General features: G+C 44.6%; 3 protein-coding genes across 9 annotated transcripts; 2 read left to right on the top strand and 1 right to left on the bottom strand.

The window, feature by feature from the left end:
- The first annotated feature begins 4324 nt into the window (after window positions 1–4324).
- Window positions 4325–8858, top strand: bbof1a (basal body orientation factor 1a). The gene is made up of 11 exons (XM_068752084.1): window positions 4325–4368; window positions 4452–4689; window positions 4778–4843; window positions 5465–5608; window positions 5693–5773; window positions 5971–6041; window positions 6165–6309; window positions 6810–7309; window positions 7527–7631; window positions 8323–8381; window positions 8542–8858. Exons 1-11 carry the CDS (start codon window positions 4325–4327, stop codon window positions 8856–8858), a joined length of 1770 nt encoding a protein of 589 aa, XP_068608185.1.
- A 55-nt stretch (window positions 8859–8913) lies between these two features.
- LOC137907256 (methylmalonate-semialdehyde/malonate-semialdehyde dehydrogenase [acylating], mitochondrial-like) lies at window positions 8914–14439 on the bottom strand. The gene is made up of 12 exons (XM_068751565.1): window positions 14341–14439; window positions 13974–14015; window positions 13808–13882; window positions 13200–13361; window positions 12876–12954; window positions 12331–12633; window positions 11867–11988; window positions 11434–11623; window positions 10798–10979; window positions 10534–10713; window positions 9624–9722; window positions 8914–9525 (listed from the first exon to the last, which is right to left on the bottom strand). The coding sequence occupies exons 1-12, from the start codon at window positions 14377–14379 to the stop codon at window positions 9421–9423; spliced, it is 1578 nt and encodes a 525-aa protein (XP_068607666.1). The 5' UTR covers window positions 14380–14439; the 3' UTR covers window positions 8914–9420.
- Window positions 14143–16814, top strand: gstz1 (glutathione S-transferase zeta 1). Of its 7 annotated transcripts, none has more exons than XM_068751570.1 (10): window positions 14667–14806; window positions 14996–15061; window positions 15157–15208; window positions 15304–15371; window positions 15519–15599; window positions 15676–15801; window positions 15902–15977; window positions 16067–16119; window positions 16187–16236; window positions 16620–16814. In XM_068751570.1, exons 2-10 carry the CDS (start codon window positions 15044–15046, stop codon window positions 16741–16743), a joined length of 648 nt encoding a protein of 215 aa, XP_068607671.1. In that variant the 5' UTR covers window positions 14667–14806; window positions 14996–15043; the 3' UTR covers window positions 16744–16814. The 7 variants fall into 7 exon arrangements, with proteins under 7 accessions (XP_068607674.1, XP_068607671.1, XP_068607670.1 ...); XM_068751569.1 differs by having other exon boundaries at window positions 15676–15807; XM_068751573.1 differs by lacking the exons at window positions 14667–14806; window positions 14996–15061 and adding an exon at window positions 14143–14150 and having other exon boundaries at window positions 15676–15807.
- Window positions 16815–17153: the final 339 nt, after the last annotated feature.

Below are 17153 nucleotides of genomic sequence, written 5' to 3'. Positions count from 1 at the left end.
GCTGAGGAATTCCTTTACCCTGCAACCTTTTGTACTGAGATTTTGCCACTGCCTAAATCAAGAGTGACCCGAGTATCAATTGGGCTCTTATAAAGCCATAGCTTTAGTTTTTAAACAAAGTAACGCAGGGTTTTTTTAAAGCATCTTGACAATAATATTTGATCTCCTTTATTAGTTATTCATGCAAGTAGTAGCATGTTAGCCTTATTTAAAATAGGCTCTTGTAGAAATTCCAAACTCATTCATTGTCTATTGTGGTATAAGAACTGATTCTATTCATCTCTATTTGATATTTCTTAACTAAATCATGCTCAATGGTCAGCATGGAATGGTTCTTGCATGCATAAAAAAATTAAAAATCAACCACTAAGCAGCATCTTAAAACTGTAAGTGTGACCTGCACTCCAGCTGGCATGGAAGTTGAAAGAATGTTAGCAGCCATCTCGCTCCCATTCATCCCTGTGTTAGCCGCAGGCTTTTCAAGGGAAAAATGTTTGGGCAGTGAGGCACGTTTCACAAGTGAATGCATGAAAAGCACGAGGAGGCTGTTACTTCGCTTTAGATGGACGGCTGGCACAGCATCATACGCCGTGCACTACTCCATCGCTGGGTTTAGCGCGGGATGCAGAAGCACTGAGGATATTCCACAGGATGGAGCACAGAGGATTGGCAACTCAGAGGTCTTGCAAGAGATGAGATTTCTCTTTTTCCACCCTCTTTGTATCAACCGAAAGAGGACAGAGATTTGAAACAGGTAGGCCAGACAGTCCGTCAGTGGTGGAATCCCCGAGGAACTTACCCTGCATGCACCAATCCTGACTAAACATGTATGAGACTATTTAACCTCACACAGAGGGCAACTGGGGGTTGAAACTGAGCCATCAGCCAGCCCAGCCAGGAGGGGAATGGTAGGGCAAAGGTCCCAGAGATGAACACAAGAAAGGGCAGGACGTCTACTGAGGGGACAATGTCGGGAGGGTGGGACTTGGCACCAGAGTTCACCCATAATGCCATTCCACTCCCAGGACACTCAACTGTGCAAAGCACTGTTCCAACACTGTAATTTGGACTAAAAATATTGGACTTTCTTTCCTCCTTCCTTTTTTCTAAATACTGTGGTTATTTTTTTTTTTTCTTTCCAATCCTGTGGCTCACCAGAATGGCCAGTCGCTCCTATCAAAGCATACATGTGCAGGACCTCTTGCTGACGTGTGCCCATACATGTCTTGGTGGCATGTTAACTGCGTGATAATGTTACTCATAAACCCTGGGTTTATTAGAAATATCACAAAAAAGCAATGCTTTTTCTAGAGAGGGTTTTCATTTTGAAATATTTGCTCCACATTTTCTGACGTTCAGACACAACCCGCCGTTAATGCAACAATTCAGTTGGACATGTATGAATGACAAAAGTCTATTTACTGAATTAATAGTGACACACGGCTATAATCTCATAAGTCTGCACCCTATCACCGAAAGTAGCCTATAGATGTACTACTGGCAAAACATAAGGGAATAATGCACCAATAATGTGGTGGTCTGTAGTGTGTTCATGCTGCTAAAATGAAACAGTGAAATAATAGTAAATAAATAAAAAATAAAATGGTTGAAATTCCCCAAATATTACAAGGCATCTTGGGAGATCTGTACATAAAATATTACTAAATAAATATTGAACAGTTTTTAAATGATGCCCCATAAACCGTTATCTCAGACAAATCCCACTCCCAAAATCCTAAATCTAAACTGAACTTTAAACCCATGGAAACAGAACTAAATTCAAATGATAACATTTCCTAAATAGCAAAAGCCACCTCTTCAGTACTTGGTTGTTTTGCATATAAATCTTTGAGAGAGGAGTGAATACGAGATGTGCTTCGGAAGTGAAACAACCACCAGAACGAAACAAAGTGCAATTTAAAACGATGAGAGAAAAAAAAAAAGAACAACGCACAATGCGATGGTTGATGCATGTACAAAGTTTTGCCACAAAAACGTTAAACTTATTTTAAGTTATGTGTGAAACATGGACAAGCTAAAGCCAATTCCGCATCCCCTCTGCTTCATTCAGAGCAGAGCGCAGTCGTGTGCAGAGTCGGGGGCGTTTAGACCATTTATAACTCACAGCATGTTTTAAATTCAAATATCATAAATGGGTGTGGGTACCCTATTTTTATTTCATCATTACAATACGACGCATCAGAAACTGCAAACTCTAGCAAAATGACGTCGCCGTTGATGTTTTACACGAGAGATTTTGAATATTCACACAACATTAAACTAAGTCTAGTGGAAAATCTTTCTGCCTCACCATCATGTCAGAAAGTCACCCGATCTAACCGACTTTCTTTTCTACATGACACAGCACATTACAAACAGAATGTTTTAAATGAGACGTAGTCTCAATACAAGCTTTGGTGTTTGGGTTCAAGTTAACTGAAACCACAAAGCAGGAGCAGTGACCCAAACTTTGTAATCTGTACTGTGCAATCCACCATTAATATACTGCAACGTTACCCTCAGGAATGCCATGTTTGTGGGTGTCCTACCCCGAAAAGTCCATTGAAGAGACCCGAACCTTGTCATTACAATTCCAATGATAATGACAGCTTTGAAAATGTTCAGGGTTATTTCAGTTTTCGCTCCTCACTGTCATAGTAATTACCTTTAAATTTAGTCTTCAGGCTCTGTTCACGATGCCAGAGCAGATTGCGACCCTATATGATTCTGTTTCACGGTAGCTACACCCAACACTTTGGTGATATCTCTGCTTTTTTTTTTTTTTGGCTGCTCGTCCACGCTAGATGAGTATTCTAGAGTGGACGAGCTCCAGAAGGACACTAAATAAGATAATGGACGGAGAAAACTCTGTGGCTTTCTTGAATTATGACTTGCTCTAAGTTGACATTGCTTCTTCAGACCTGTGTTCCAAGTGCATTTATGTTGATCTTAGAGATTTTCCCGTAACTCCAACAAAAACCAGCGGGGATGGCAGCCAGCGGCATATGTCTCATTTTAGGGCGACAGGAACAACTCAGCTGACAGGGCCAAAATGTCTCTCATGTCATCATGCGGGTGAAGATTATATGCAGACCAGTCCTGTCTGATAGACCCCGGCAAGGGAAGACTATACAAGTTATGAATGCAGCTACTCTCTGTAAATCCACAGGCTGCTGAGCAGAACAGACGTCTGTATCTGAAAGTCTCCCACAGGGATTGGTGGACACCTGTATTTATACCAACACAGGGTCTGCTCTGACCAGGTAATCGGTTCATCACATGGCCAAACAAGAGAAAGACAAACAATCATTTACATTCACACTTAAATTTAAAGCCACCAGTTCACCTTTATTGTGTTCCTGGGGCCTCGGGTATCAAGACTTGCGTGTTTCCTTCTGAAACACGGCGTACGCATGAATCCAACCACATTTCCTTCATGCATCCCAAACAACGTGGAAGCGAGCGCATGTTGGAGTAGCCACTGTCGGCCTGTTCAGCTGCATTGTAGGGAATGTGATACGTGGGTCGTGTTCGTCGGTGTGCATTGTTCGTGTTTCTCTGATGTGTATGTGACATTTGTTGATTTTTTTCCCAGCATCACGTCGCCGAAAGGCCAACAGCTGTAGAAACGTGCGTACGCCAGCCATGAAGTGTGCGTGAGGCAACGCACATTTCCACGGTCATTTCACTCTTGATACATCTGAACTTTGACTTGAGAATGTACGTACGCCAGGTTAACGTGCGTACGCACCGTTGCTGCATGAGGCCCCAGATCTTGTGTATAAATCCAGAAAATTCTTGCTGTGAATCAATATTTTAATAATCGTTAGGAAGAATAAAGTTATTTTAGCCCATTATAAATGCATTTACAATGGCTAATTCCTTTCTAGCTGATACTGGGGTCCTGATATTATCTGTGGTCAGTTTTCTCCTAAACACAGCATTGATACAAAAATATCCGTATTAGATTGTTTAGTTCTATTCGCATTAGTAGCATGTGTCACAGCCTATTAAATTGTTTTACCAAAATCCATACATATATCTTGCAATCCGGCTGAAATACGGTTTTGTTGATTTAAGTTTATGTACGTGTGGGTGTTCATAGGAAACCAGAGGAGTGGGGAAACATGACCTCTTCCTCGGCTGCTACAGCGTCTCCAAGGTAACAGCAACAAACACTGACAGCGGGTGACGGCAGGAGTTTTCTGCTCTTACTTTCAGCTGTGGTTAAAACCTCGTGGCCATTAAAGTGTAACTTTTTATTGTTTTCTTTTTTACCAGGTAACAGCAGTATATTTTTGTGCAGGACTAGTTTGTATTCGTGATGCCGAAGAAGAAAGTCACCAAAATAAAGAAGGCGAAAGTCGGGTAAGTGCATGTACTTGTACAGATGTTAAATAAATACTAATTTAAGTGTAAAATCGATGTATTTGTTTCGTATTTTGTTACAGAAAGTGGAAGAAGGAAAACAGACAGGTGTCAAAGGTGTCAGACAAGGCGCGAGGCAGCGCTGCCCTATGGGAGCTGAGGCTGCGCATCACCGACCAATCGCTCGCGCAGTACACCGAGGCTTGCCAGAAACTGGCACGCGCTAATGAGGAGCTGACCAATCAGCTTTGCCAGCAGGAGAAGGACACGATCGATATGACGGCCTTCCTAAAGAGAGAAGACGCAGCTAAAGAGGAAAAGGTAGGAGCGTTACTGTAGTTTTCATGTGTCGATGGACACAGTAAAGGTCGACCCGTCTTTAACAAACCGTCTCCTGTTCTTACAACAGATCGGGATGCTGCACGAAAGCCTTCAACGGCAAGAAGCACATGCACGTGACAAACAAAACAAACTGGTGAGTTCATCCTGAACCAAACCACATGAATGGGGTGCTCAGGTCCGTATTCACAATCTCTGCTGCTGTGTAAAAATGTAGAGACGATGACATTTAAGCCTTTTCCAGCTGCAGATTCTGCACGCCAACGAGGAAACAAGATAACGCAAAGTGTTCTTTCTATTGCACATGATGCACCCCAGCTGTAAATATATAAATACTGTAGATTGGGGCATTGATGGAGATGAACATATACAGTTTGGTGAAGAAGAACGATTAGAGCCAAAGTTGTAATCAGATGGTTGATAGCCTTTCATTTAGTCATCATGCACATGTTTGCGGGTCCGTGTTTTCCTAGTCTCTCATGACTTTGGTTATTTTGTGACATTTTTGCCCAGACTTGCTTTTCCACAGTAGCATCTTGAGGTATTTACCCTGACTGATCTCTGCTGAAGTCGGTTTGGAAAACGGCACAGCCTGTATGAACTTTGGCTTGTTCACTGGTTTGATGCAAGCTGCACTTATGGGAATGTTACATCTGGGCTAGTATATAGATGCATGGATGCATTTTTTGCAGGCATGCATTTAACATGCAGACTAGGTACCATGCTATGCATCTAATCACCTCATTGGCTCTGACAGATTGAAGAGTGCACACGTCAAATAAAAGAGATGCAGGACCTGTTCAGAAAGAAGTCCAGCGACTTCAGCATGATCCAAGAAGGAATGAGGACAATTAAGGAGTTCCAGAAGACGAAAGCCCAGCTGGAGCAAGAGCTCAGCAATGTGAGGATGCCCCAGGATAGAAGTGGTTGTTCTTTCTGTCGGGATGTTAATGCCAACAATAACCGTGAGCATTCGATTTTGTAGACGAGAGACAGCATGGAGGTTGCTGAAAAGGAGCACAGGGAAAACCTTAATAAAATGGAGGTCAAGTTCTTCAAAGAAAAGGTATCACGTTTAAAGGAATCCCCTGCATGATCACTTTAGTAGGTCTTAGTAATAACGAGGTATAAATTAACATGATTTCAATCAGGCAGTTAGTTAGTTATTTGTGGAATCCTGGCTCCTTGTTTATGGAAACGTAAATGGTGAAAAACCGGCCACATATATTACCGGTAAGTTCATTTCTCTATTTTAACTTGCAGGCTCGCCTGGAGGGTGAAGCTGAGCAAAAGATAGCCCTGGTAATGGAAAGGGCCCACAATGAAGCCGTTGTGTGAGTGTGCTTCCCCTGTCTACAATATCATTTAATGCTTTAACTTGCTCTTTTTTGTGCATCTGCAATTGAACACATTTATTTTCTCATCTCATTTCTTTGTTTGTCCTGTAAACTCTTCAGGCAGTTAGACGATGCCTCGCACTCGGTGTTCAAGGAGAACGTCTGCCTCAAAGAAGCCCTGAAATATCACACGAAGGAGGCGGAGGAGCTGCAGAAATTGACAAATTCATTGGCGAAGGAAAATGCCTCCCTGGTGCTGGACAAGGTATGTTCAAACCACGGGACAGCAAACAGTGTCTCTATTAGACACTGGCAGTCGTGGGACGGTGGACATTTCTCTCCCAGTCGTTTTCAATCCTTTCAGTTATGAAACTAATCTGTGCAGAAAATATTTCAGGTGTTTTTTTCCCTTGTGTTGTTTACTTGTACTGAACCTGTGTACTTTGCTTTTGCTTGTGGTCCCCCCCCCCCCCCCAACCTCCTGCCCACTCCCCAGTGGCCAGTGGTGAGTTTCCACTGGTGCAAATTTAGCGGGTTCTCCTGTGCAGGTTTCTGGCACTGATTCTGGAAGACAAATAAATATTTGGTGCACTAATCTTACCTCTAATGTTGACAGTAAATGAAGGGAATAAATCCCACTCAACAGCGCGGGCTGGAACACAAATCACTCTCTGTTCCAGCTCTACCATACGTTGGCATGTAAAATGTAAAAGTTGGCTCTGCTTCTACGGTTTTACTCCTTTGCTGTTCTGTCTGTTCACTCAGAACACGTTTGAGATGATGGTAAAGGAGAATGTCACTCAGATGAAGGTCCAAAAAGAGCAGCTATCCAAGCTGAGAGCCAAGGTGGCTTCCTTGGAGAAGATCCAAGAGCTAAAACCTGGGGAATCGGATCGAGCAAAGGAGGAGGAGAAGAAGAAAGAGAAGGCGAGATCACCTCGTCTCGGTATCCAGGTAGAGCTGGAGAGGCTCCAGAAAGTGATTGCCATGCGGGAAAGTGAATTGAGGTACATTAAACGGCTATCGAGTGCCATTGTAAGGCAACGCACAGAGCTGGAGCTCTTCTTCCACGAGGCTCTGGCTCAGGTGAAGCAGGAGATCAGGACAAGCCGGCTGCAGTACAAAAAGGAGGCACAACAGGCTTACGGGCGGCGGCTGAGAGAAGCCACAGCAGGAAAGATAAAGTTCCCTCCCATCCGCACCTTCCATAAAATCCACCACAGTACCAATTCTGTCCATTCAGACATGGAGGCGGCTTCCAGGTGGTAGGTCCATCATCATCCATGTGTCCCTGTGATATTTTTAATTCCTCATGTTTATCGGTGCCAAATGTTCCTCAGCTCATTCATCAGTTGTCAAACCATAATACAATTCATGGTTCCTCATGGTAATACAGCCTATACGTGTATTTATGTGTGTGTATTTATTTGTGCAAGGGTGAGGGTCTAACATTGACTCTGGTTTCGTCTACCGGTTTTAAAGGACTCATCAACCAGGCAGTAAAGTGGAAATGTCGGATCTGACCTGGGAGCAGAGGGAGCAAGTGCTCTGGCTTCTCTTTGCAAAAATGAATGGGCAGAGGGAAAGGTAAAAAAAATAAAAAAGAGCCTCTGTTATTTTCTGATCAAAATTGAAATTGATTGAACTTCTGGATGAAGTAACTTTGAAAGTGAACCGATATCAAGCAGTAGCTCAGGCTGAACTTCTGGTGACTCCGCCCTCTTTTTAATGTTTTAAACAGCCATTCTCTCTGCAGAAGAGGATGCCCATAAAACATCAGTTAGGCTTCAACCAATTTTCTTTTCCATCCAGATGCTTAAAAAGAATGAAGAAAGAGTCTGGGCACAATAGTAAAAATAGGCCTCGCCACAGAGTCGTGTGCTTGGAAACAAACATCTGGTCACGTTGATTTGCTCTCGGCCCATTGGCCCATCTTCACGCGCGCTGGCCGTTTATTTTGTTCTTTGAACCCTTGTGGTCGGGGACAGCAGCTGCTAACATGATTTTCAGAAAGGAGTGTGCAGGAGATCTTGGATGCACAGGGGTACGACAAGCAGGAGCGTTACGGTACATGCATGTTAACGGTGGTCGGGGCACCTAGTCCGGCAGAAAAACAGAACATTTGGCCACTCCAGCGAGTCAGAAATCCAAGTCCATGTGCTTTTGTGCTGAACCGGAGTAACCCCTTGTCCAAGACGGGCTACCCGAGTACAGACAGAGCAATGTGCCAAAAACATGTTTTTTTCATTATAACTACAGCTCTGAATTTTCTTCATAGGAAGGCCGGTCAACACTTAGCCTTATCTGCCTCCAACAAGAAGGAGCTCCTGACTGACAGCAGAGCAGCCGGGTAAGACACTAGACTAGAGGAATGTATGAACATTAAAGCCTGTGAAGATTTATTGGTCCCACATTCCATGTTTAGCTGAAAAACAATTGGCTGTGCGAGCACGAGTACCTACATGATTTATCAGGCACGATGATTACGGTCTTCCAGAATTGAAGAGGACGTCTCCCAGCAGGCCTTCCTCACCCAGACGCCTGAGCCCATCCTGTCGTCGAACTTACACAGCCTGCCAGACACAGGGACCGCATGACCTCTGTGTGTGGCGTCGACGCGACAATCTGGATCGCTTGCCTCCACTTCGCGTGTCTCCCCTCCCCCGCTGCAGTCCATCAATCATGGACTACAGAATCATGAAAAATGTCCTCCAAAAGTATTCTGCCATGCAAGCGGTGGCCCACAGCAAACATCCATCTAAAGAAAAAGGCCTTTGTTCAAACCGTGTTCAGAGCGGATGCTGTAAGTGTTGACTAAAGCTTGAGTTGGATGTGGGCATTGCAGTACATTAAAATACTCATTTGGAGGAAGGCAACGTGTATTGGGCAAAAAATACTCGAGAGCAGTAGAAACATGGTGCTGCCACTGAAATGCAGCGGAGTTATTGACATTCTAATGCTGTGAAAAGGTATTTGATACAAACCTACCAATGGTAAAAACATGATGCAAAGTACGAGGAGTAGGTTTTCAGGCTCAAGCAATCAGGTTTCCTTGATGTAATCCGATTTGAGATCTGCGTGAGAATCACCATCACTACAGAACACTACAATGCCATGTCCTTCATTCATGGAGATTCTATAAACTACACCATCATTAAACACACAACACGTTCGCCGTTGTTCTATTTCACTGTTTTTGTATTGTTCTGATTTGCATAGAGAATAGTGTTGTGTACACAGTAGTTTGTATTTACAGCATTAGTTTCCGTACAACTCTAAAGACTTGTAAAACGAGGAACTATTTTATCTGTATTTATATGGCGATAAAAGGCATCTTGGTCTTCTGGTTCATCCAATCAGTGGTACTCTTGAGTATTTAGCGTCCCATCGTAGGCATGGTAACTGCAGGGCTTTTCAAGGTTGCGTCTTCAGCCTTCCATTGGGAGGTGACTGTTTTTATCTGCGTGTAGAACTGGATGCCCTGAAGGGGATAAATAAAATTGTTTACAACAACACCTGGATCTTGCCCACAAGTGTGCTATTCTTGTGCCCGTTTACAAGAGGATGCATATTTCATACTTGTTTTCCATAGAAGTTCATGTCGCCTCTGAAGGATCCTCTTGATCCAGTGAAGGAAAACATGGGCAGGGGAACAGGGATGGGAACGTTGACTCCAACCTGCAACAAAACAAGTATATTCCTTTTGATATCGAGAAGCAGAAGGTTTGGGAAAAACTATTCTCCGGGATCCTAAATTGCTAGGATGAGTAAGATGCGGTGAATCCGTGTTGTTTAAAAACACGATCTACTAAACAAAGCTAAACCTGTTCTTTTTGAAGCATAGCAAAAAAAAGCTAAATAAAACTTCTTGTTTTGAAGGCGGCCGAGGTACGGCAGGGTTAGTTCTGAATGTTTGAAACAGAAAAGGTTTGGAAGCAGGCGAGCCTTTGGTGAAGGTGCCGGGAAGAAAGAAGGAAAAAAAAAGGAAAAGTAGATGTTTGTAGCAAGCGAGGTTTGGGATGGAGGACAAGCACACAGTCTGCAGCATTCCCCGACATGTGAACAGCAAACAGAGCCTAACTAAGTCTCCACAGGCAAACAAACAGGGTGATGGGCTGGCCCATTTTTATGCTTTAACATGGAATAGGACTTCAGGAATCCCGTGAGTTTATTTTAAGATTTGAATACAACCCCAAAAAAAAGGCCACGCTTTCAGTCCGAGGACGTATTTGCTGTAGCTATTCGTAGTTTTTGCCAGCGGGGAAGTGGAGCGAAGGGGGTTGCCGGACGTGTTTACTTTAGGTTACGTACAAACCAAGGCTATACTTGACGTGGAAAATAATTGTGTGTGAAGGTTTTCCCCAACAGAGATTTGATGAGTTTTCCTCGCTCACTGTATGGACCCCGGAGATGATGAGGATGATGTGGGGTGTGAAAGTCTCCGTCCTCCCAATACAGAGGACCGCATTCGGAGGTCGTCTCCACTCACCTGGCCCACGTCCACTTCGTGTGTGTATTTGCGTGCGGTGGCCCCGTTCATGGTGAAGATGGCAGTGCCGTTGCCGTAGGGATTGCTGTTGACCATGCCGATGGCATCATCCAGAGTGTCCGCCTCCAGGACGACCAACACGGGCCCAAAGATCTCCTCGGTGTAGCACTTCATCTGAGGCTGCGAGAGAACAAAAGGGAACCCTTTTACCCAGAGTTCCAGGCGTGTCCATAAAGTGTGTGCGTGCACACAGAGATGAAATACCGTGACTTTGCCGATGATGGTCGGGCCCACGAAGTTTCCTCTCTCGTAACCCTTGACATTGACACTACGGCCGTCCAGGAGCAGCTCAGCTCCCTCGTCGACGCCGCTCTGGATCAAACTGCAGACTCTTTCTTTGGCTTGGGGAGAGATGAGAGGCCCCACATCCGCCCCAGGCTGGTCTCCTAGCAGGGCCCCAAAACCACGAGGCTTTATATGAGTGCGTTGTGGACGCTCGCTTTGAAATATGACTTTTCCCCACAAAAACCAGAATGAGAGGTACACGCTGAGACACTCCTTAAAAAAAAAATGGATACTTATGAATGTCTTGTCTACTACCGTACACAAATTGGTCCATCTCTCTGCCCCCAAGGGCAGTTCTTCACTATTTTACCCCATATCAACTTCCCTTCTCAAAAGGGAGTCGATGCTCTGAACCGGCACTTAGGTCTGCGCGGCAGGTCTGGCCACAAATTTGCAGCATGGCTGACTCAAAGCACTCGCTGTGAAGTTACATGGCAATAGGCGGGAGGTGCGGTTAGCGCGGCGCGGGTGGCCCCAAAATGACTGACCAAAGGCCTTCCGAGGTCTCAGAAGAGACAGGCGGCGTTGGGCGGGGGGAGAGACGCCGAGCGGTACCTGCATTCACTCGCAGACCCTTGGCTCGGTCCACCAGCTCCGGGAGCCAGCTCCGGGCTTCGCCCACCAGGATGGCGGTGGATAGAGCCATGCAGCGCTGTCCGGCTGCCCCGAATGCTGCACCCACCAGCTGGTTCAGAGTGTTCTCCTTGTTGGCATCAGGCATTACTACACCGTGGTTCTTGGCTCCCTATAGCATAGGAGTGGCGGTTAGCCTTCTTGCCCTTTGATGTCCACACGACATAACGAACGGTTAGTTACAAGTGGGAATTTAATATCAGGGAGCGACACACAAACAGCCTGCAAATTTGTTCCGCATTTCAGTCCATATGTCCATTTCTGTCAGTGCAGCCGATCATCTGTTGGACGACAGCGCCCCCTTCTGGACAGTAGACACGACACCTGCACAGGTTGTTGCTTCATGAAAACTCACCATGTTGGACTGGACCCGCTTCCCGTTTTTAGAGCCTCTCTCGTAAATGTACTCGCCGGCTTGATTTGAGCCGACGAAGCTGATGGCCTTGATTGCTGGATGGTCGCAGATGAAATTCACAGCTGTGGATAGAAAGTCCGATCAAGTTACGCATTCATTTACGATTTTCAATGAAGCAAATGCAGCAATCACCACGATTCCAGCTATTCTAATCGGTCACGGCGGTGCGCCTGACATTTAGGAGGATCTGATTATAAAAAAAATGGCGTCTATAAAATTGAAATGAAAGAACATCTAACAGTGGATATAATTGATGGCAACACAAAGTTTCCTGTATCACAACCACACTCCTCGCCATACTTTGTCAACCACACAACATATTGGCAGATACATTTTCTGATCAGCTTATCGATTGCTCAATCCAGGTCCACTTGAACATCAGATTAAGATTAAAAAACTCTCACCGGCATGCTGGCCGTGGATAACATTGAGCGTCCCGTCTGGAGCGCCGGCGTCCTGGAGCATCTTAGCGAGCAGCATGGCACACGTTGGCACCCGCTCCGAAGGCTTCATCAGGTAGGTGTTGCCGCACACCAAGGCCATGGGGAACATCCACAGAGGTATCATGGCGGGGAAGTTGAAGGGAGCGATGCCAGCACACACGCCAAGGGGCAGACGGTAAGTGTAGGTGTCCATATCCTTGGTGATGGATGGGAGGGTCTCACCGAGCATCAGAGATGTTATGCTGCACGCGTGCTCCACCACCTCTGCAGGAAAAGAAGGGAAAGTGTGCGAGACAACGCATTTAGTTCTCACAAACAAGCAGCTTTTCCTCCAGCCCTCCTCTCTTTGTTCACAGCAGAAATGTGGAAACAGCAAAGCAATGAAATCTGCCCTCCGTTCTAATTTAGAACGGAGGGCTACTCATGAACGACACATAGCATGTAAATGTTTACCCATTTGCTGGCCTTTGTAGGATCGTATGTGCAGATGCATGGGATGAACTTACGCAATCCTCTAAAGACATCCCCCTCTGCGTCTGCGAGGGTCTTTCCCTGTTCGAGTGTGATGGACTTGGCGAGTTCTTTCTGAAACACAAGACAAGCCCTTGTTTCGCTCGTCTAGGCTTTAGATTTAATATAATCTGAGCTAGAGTTTCAGGATCAAAAGGAAAACCTAGCTCTGAGCTGAGGTTCTAAAGATTTATTTGCAAAAAAATAGCTCAAAAAAAGAGCTACAGTTGGCTCAGCTCAAAGAAATCATCAAGTGGATTACTTTTACGCAGTATTTGTGGTTTTAGCTGCACCTCAGACATTCAGAATGTCTGACTTACAATGTTGTCCTTGATAAGCAGCTGGTAGCGCAGAAAGATCTGTTGCCGAGTCAAGATGGAGGTCTCCGACCAGGACTCGAACGCTCTGGAGCACGAGTTCACGGCTGCCAACATCTCCTCCTGGGTGGCTTTGGGCACACGGTAAATAACTTCATTAGTAGCCTGCATAAAAGAGGAAGAAAAAAGAAGTCAGATCAATGCACGCCTTTCCTCTGAAACCACGTTCCAGTGTCAGTCTGGGAAAGGGGCTTCTCACAAGTTGCAAAAGCTGATTTGAAAAAGACTAAATGAGATCTAACTGTAAAAAATCACAAGTCTTACGTCTGTATTGTATCTTTATTCTGTGAAAAGCCTTCCTTATCCTGCACTGGCTGAGATTTTGACAATCCTCCATACATGTTTTTTTTGTTTTCTTTGGCACCTTATCTTATCGGTGGGCGGGGACAATCCCTACAAAAGCAGTTTTGCAAATCTTCTATTATTTTTGTAACCAAGTTAGGCTTGCTGCGTCTTTTTTTTTTTTTTTTAATTGTGCACATATTTGTTCAATCTTGTGAAGTAATAGGATAAGCAAACACCACAGATCAAAAGGCAGCTGAGCTACTTACAGGATTGTGAATATCAATCCATTCGGAAGTTTTGGATTCAACAAACTTCCCATCAATGAGCAGCTTGGTGGAGGGCTGCGAGGAGAGGCCTAACGTTAGATCTTAATATCACAAGTCTCAACTTTTGATCACCAACAAGTAAACTCGGAATCAGATCTCGACTCACCACCGAAGAGGAGTAGCACAGGCGGCCAATCCGGAATGGGATCTGCGGGTTAAACAAGGCGACATGGAAGCGCTTTAAATAAAAAACTAACTTAGATTAGATAAACAAACTGAAGCAGGCTCTGCGGGCTGATTCGTCCTCACGAAAAATAAGCAACAGCAAGGACAAATGAAAAAGGTCCGTCCGAGTCCAGCTGACCGGAATTAACTAATATTCGGTGTAGAATTATTTTCTTAATTATCTACATTTAGTACATTTCAACCTGACCTCGATCCTGCAGTTGATTGATCCGTGACATGACGTACGCATATCTCTTAAATCTGTTTCCTTCACTGCCGGTGACGCATTCTCGAGACTAACTTCTTACCTTAGCTTTCAGCGCGCATCTTAATGCTGTTGTCGCCATGGCGGAGATGCTATTAAATACAGACGAACTTTACCAGAACCAGCTAGCAGGTCGGGGGGTCAGCAGACGGGTCCACGACTCTATTATGATTGTGTATTGTACTTCCTGTGGGCGGGCTCATAGGAAATCTAAAGCTTGCTATTGGCCGCGTATTAGCATATCACGCATCACGCGATATGATTGGTCCATATTGCCCAATCCCCAGCCTGGATTCATGTTCAATAGCAAGGCTCGGCTAATCATTGGATAACAGGAGTTTTCAGTCCACCGAACGCCACCGAAGCTGAAGTTACGTAACCGGGGACTGGACGGTCGGGTTCCCGTGCCAAAAATTAAAGACAGTGGGCAGTTTAAATTATAGCAAGCTGCAAAGATCATCCACAAAACTACAAGTGGCATGCATTTGTCTTTAGTTTACTTCTCTAAGGTACCGTAATAACGCTGTTGCGTGGTGTGTGTGTGTGTGTGTGTGTTTGCGTGTGCGCGCACCAGGTCACTGTCCACCACCACTAGATGTTGTTTAGTCATTGTGGATTTAAGAGTGGGGGGTGGGTAGGAGGGATTCTAGGGGGGAATCCTATTGGCTACCGAGAAATAAGTGGACTCTCACCTGTAGGGAAAAGAATCTCGAGTTGAGTTGATGAAGTGAAAGCCCCCAAAAGCTATGGCGTCCCAAGCCAAGGTGAACCGCTTAGACAACAAAGGGTTTTTATTGCTCAATGGGGTTGTGATGTCTCTTCAAACTGACTGCTTTTGTCTTTTGTGTTTTGTGAACAGCCTGTTCTCCATGGATACTTCAGGAGTTCCTGCTCCTGGAGGGTTCGGATCGGTAAGTCGTGCCCACAGCGCCGGACCCACAGCCATCATTGCATTTAAAGCATTTTGATGCCACCAAAGGTGCTTAACTGTGATTTTGTGTGGCAGCTTTTGCTCTTAAAGGTATTGAATACGACCAGGTTCCTGTCAATTTAATCAAAGACGGCGGTCAGCAGGTACCAAAGGATCAGTGTCGGTGCAGAAATAGCATATTATTCACGATACCTGGCATGAGACAGGATAAGGAACATTTAAATATCTCAAATGAGCAATAAATAATAGTTTTTAAATGTATAAAAATCCTCCAAATCTCTGCCCTCAAGAAATCTCAGCAGTTCAAGACATTAAACCCGATGCAGCAAGTGCCTGCGGTCGAAATCGATGGCATGATCCTCTCTCAGTCAGTGAGTCCCCAAATTCTCGATCCATGCAAAATCCTGCACGACCCAATTTTAAATAAAAGTCTTTTTCCTCACACAGCTGGCAGTGATCCAGTACATCGATGAGACCAGGCCAGGTCACCCACTTCTTCCAGCAGACCTGAAGAAGCGTGCCCAGGTCCGCATGATAAGTGATCTCATTGCCTCCGGGATACAGCCTCTGCAGGTGAAGGTGACACAGTCCAAATCCAACTGAAGCCAGTTTTAGATTAACCGGATCAGCCCGTTGCAAGTTCAAAATGTTAATTATTTCCCCGATGTTACAGAATTTGTACGTGATTCAGAAAATAGGAGCAGAAAAAGTCCAGTGGTCTCAGCACTTCATCAATCGTGGCTTTCAAGGTAGGGCGACAATATTATTATAGTATTTTCTTTAGTTGTATGACCAGAATTATTCACCTTCCTTCATATTTTGTGGGACTCTCTTCTAGCTCTTGAGCCGGTTTTGAAGGAAACTGCAGGGAAATACTGTGTTGGCGATGAGGTAAGAGCCCGACGCCGCTGTCGTATAGAACAGAATCTGCTCACCTGACTTCCTGCTCTCCCTTTAGATATCCATGGCAGACATCTGTCTCGTCCCACAAGTCTACAATGCAGAGAGGTATTTAAAAAAAGCATCAATTTGTACAAAAAACTGCAACTTATATTCCACATTGTTGAATATACACAATACAGCTATTGTGTATATTCTATTTGTTATAAATAGCTCTCTATTTGACACTTTTCTTTAGGTATGAGAACCTGCTCAGCTATATATATAAAATATACATACCGGTACACTAGGGATAGCTAGAGGTTGATATTTTCAAAGCAGCATTACAGGAAATTCCAGTTAATTATTTTAATGTTCTTGTGATATTGTACACATTACTGGTGATTATCAGAAACTGCAAGCAGGGAAAGCACCAGGAGTCAACTGTGCTATTTTTTCACGCATGTTATGATGCATCGCCCCCCCCCCCCCATGTTTTTAAATCTCTGCAGGTTCAAAGTGGATCTCGAGGAGTATCCAACAATCAAAAGGTTGAATCAAGCCTTACTTGATGTTGAAGCCTTCAAAGTCAGCCACCCATCCCGCCAGCCAGACACGCCTGCTGATCTGAATTAATAGAATCAATGGGCTCAGCGGCCTGAGACGCACTGCGGCTTTGTATGTTGTAAAATAAAATGCAATCTTAAATCCAGTTAATTTTAATAACGATGATTATTTATTAGCACTTTCACTTCATTAGTTCATCCAGTCCAGCATTTCACCCTCTTAATTACATACTGATATACGGGGGGGGCAAGGTGAGTAAAACATGCGGGTCACAGATTTGTTATGCAAAGTGAAAACCTCTCTGGTCACTTTACATCCCATTTCCTGTGCAGAGAAAATATGAAGAGCTATTACAAGGGGCACAGAGAGGAAGTCCCAACAAACAATCTATGCTGCAAAATGCATCAGCCAAGAAAAAAAGTAAAAGTAAACAAACACAGACTCTTTACAAATTCCTGTAATTGCGCCGTTTTGATCTC

Source organism: Brachionichthys hirsutus, chromosome 18, assembly GCF_040956055.1.
Source record: "Brachionichthys hirsutus isolate HB-005 chromosome 18, CSIRO-AGI_Bhir_v1, whole genome shotgun sequence".
NCBI lineage: Eukaryota > Metazoa > Chordata > Actinopteri > Lophiiformes > Brachionichthyidae > Brachionichthys > Brachionichthys hirsutus.
Note: the sequence above shows the minus strand (reverse complement) of the source record. Positions and strands in the feature narration are given on the sequence as shown.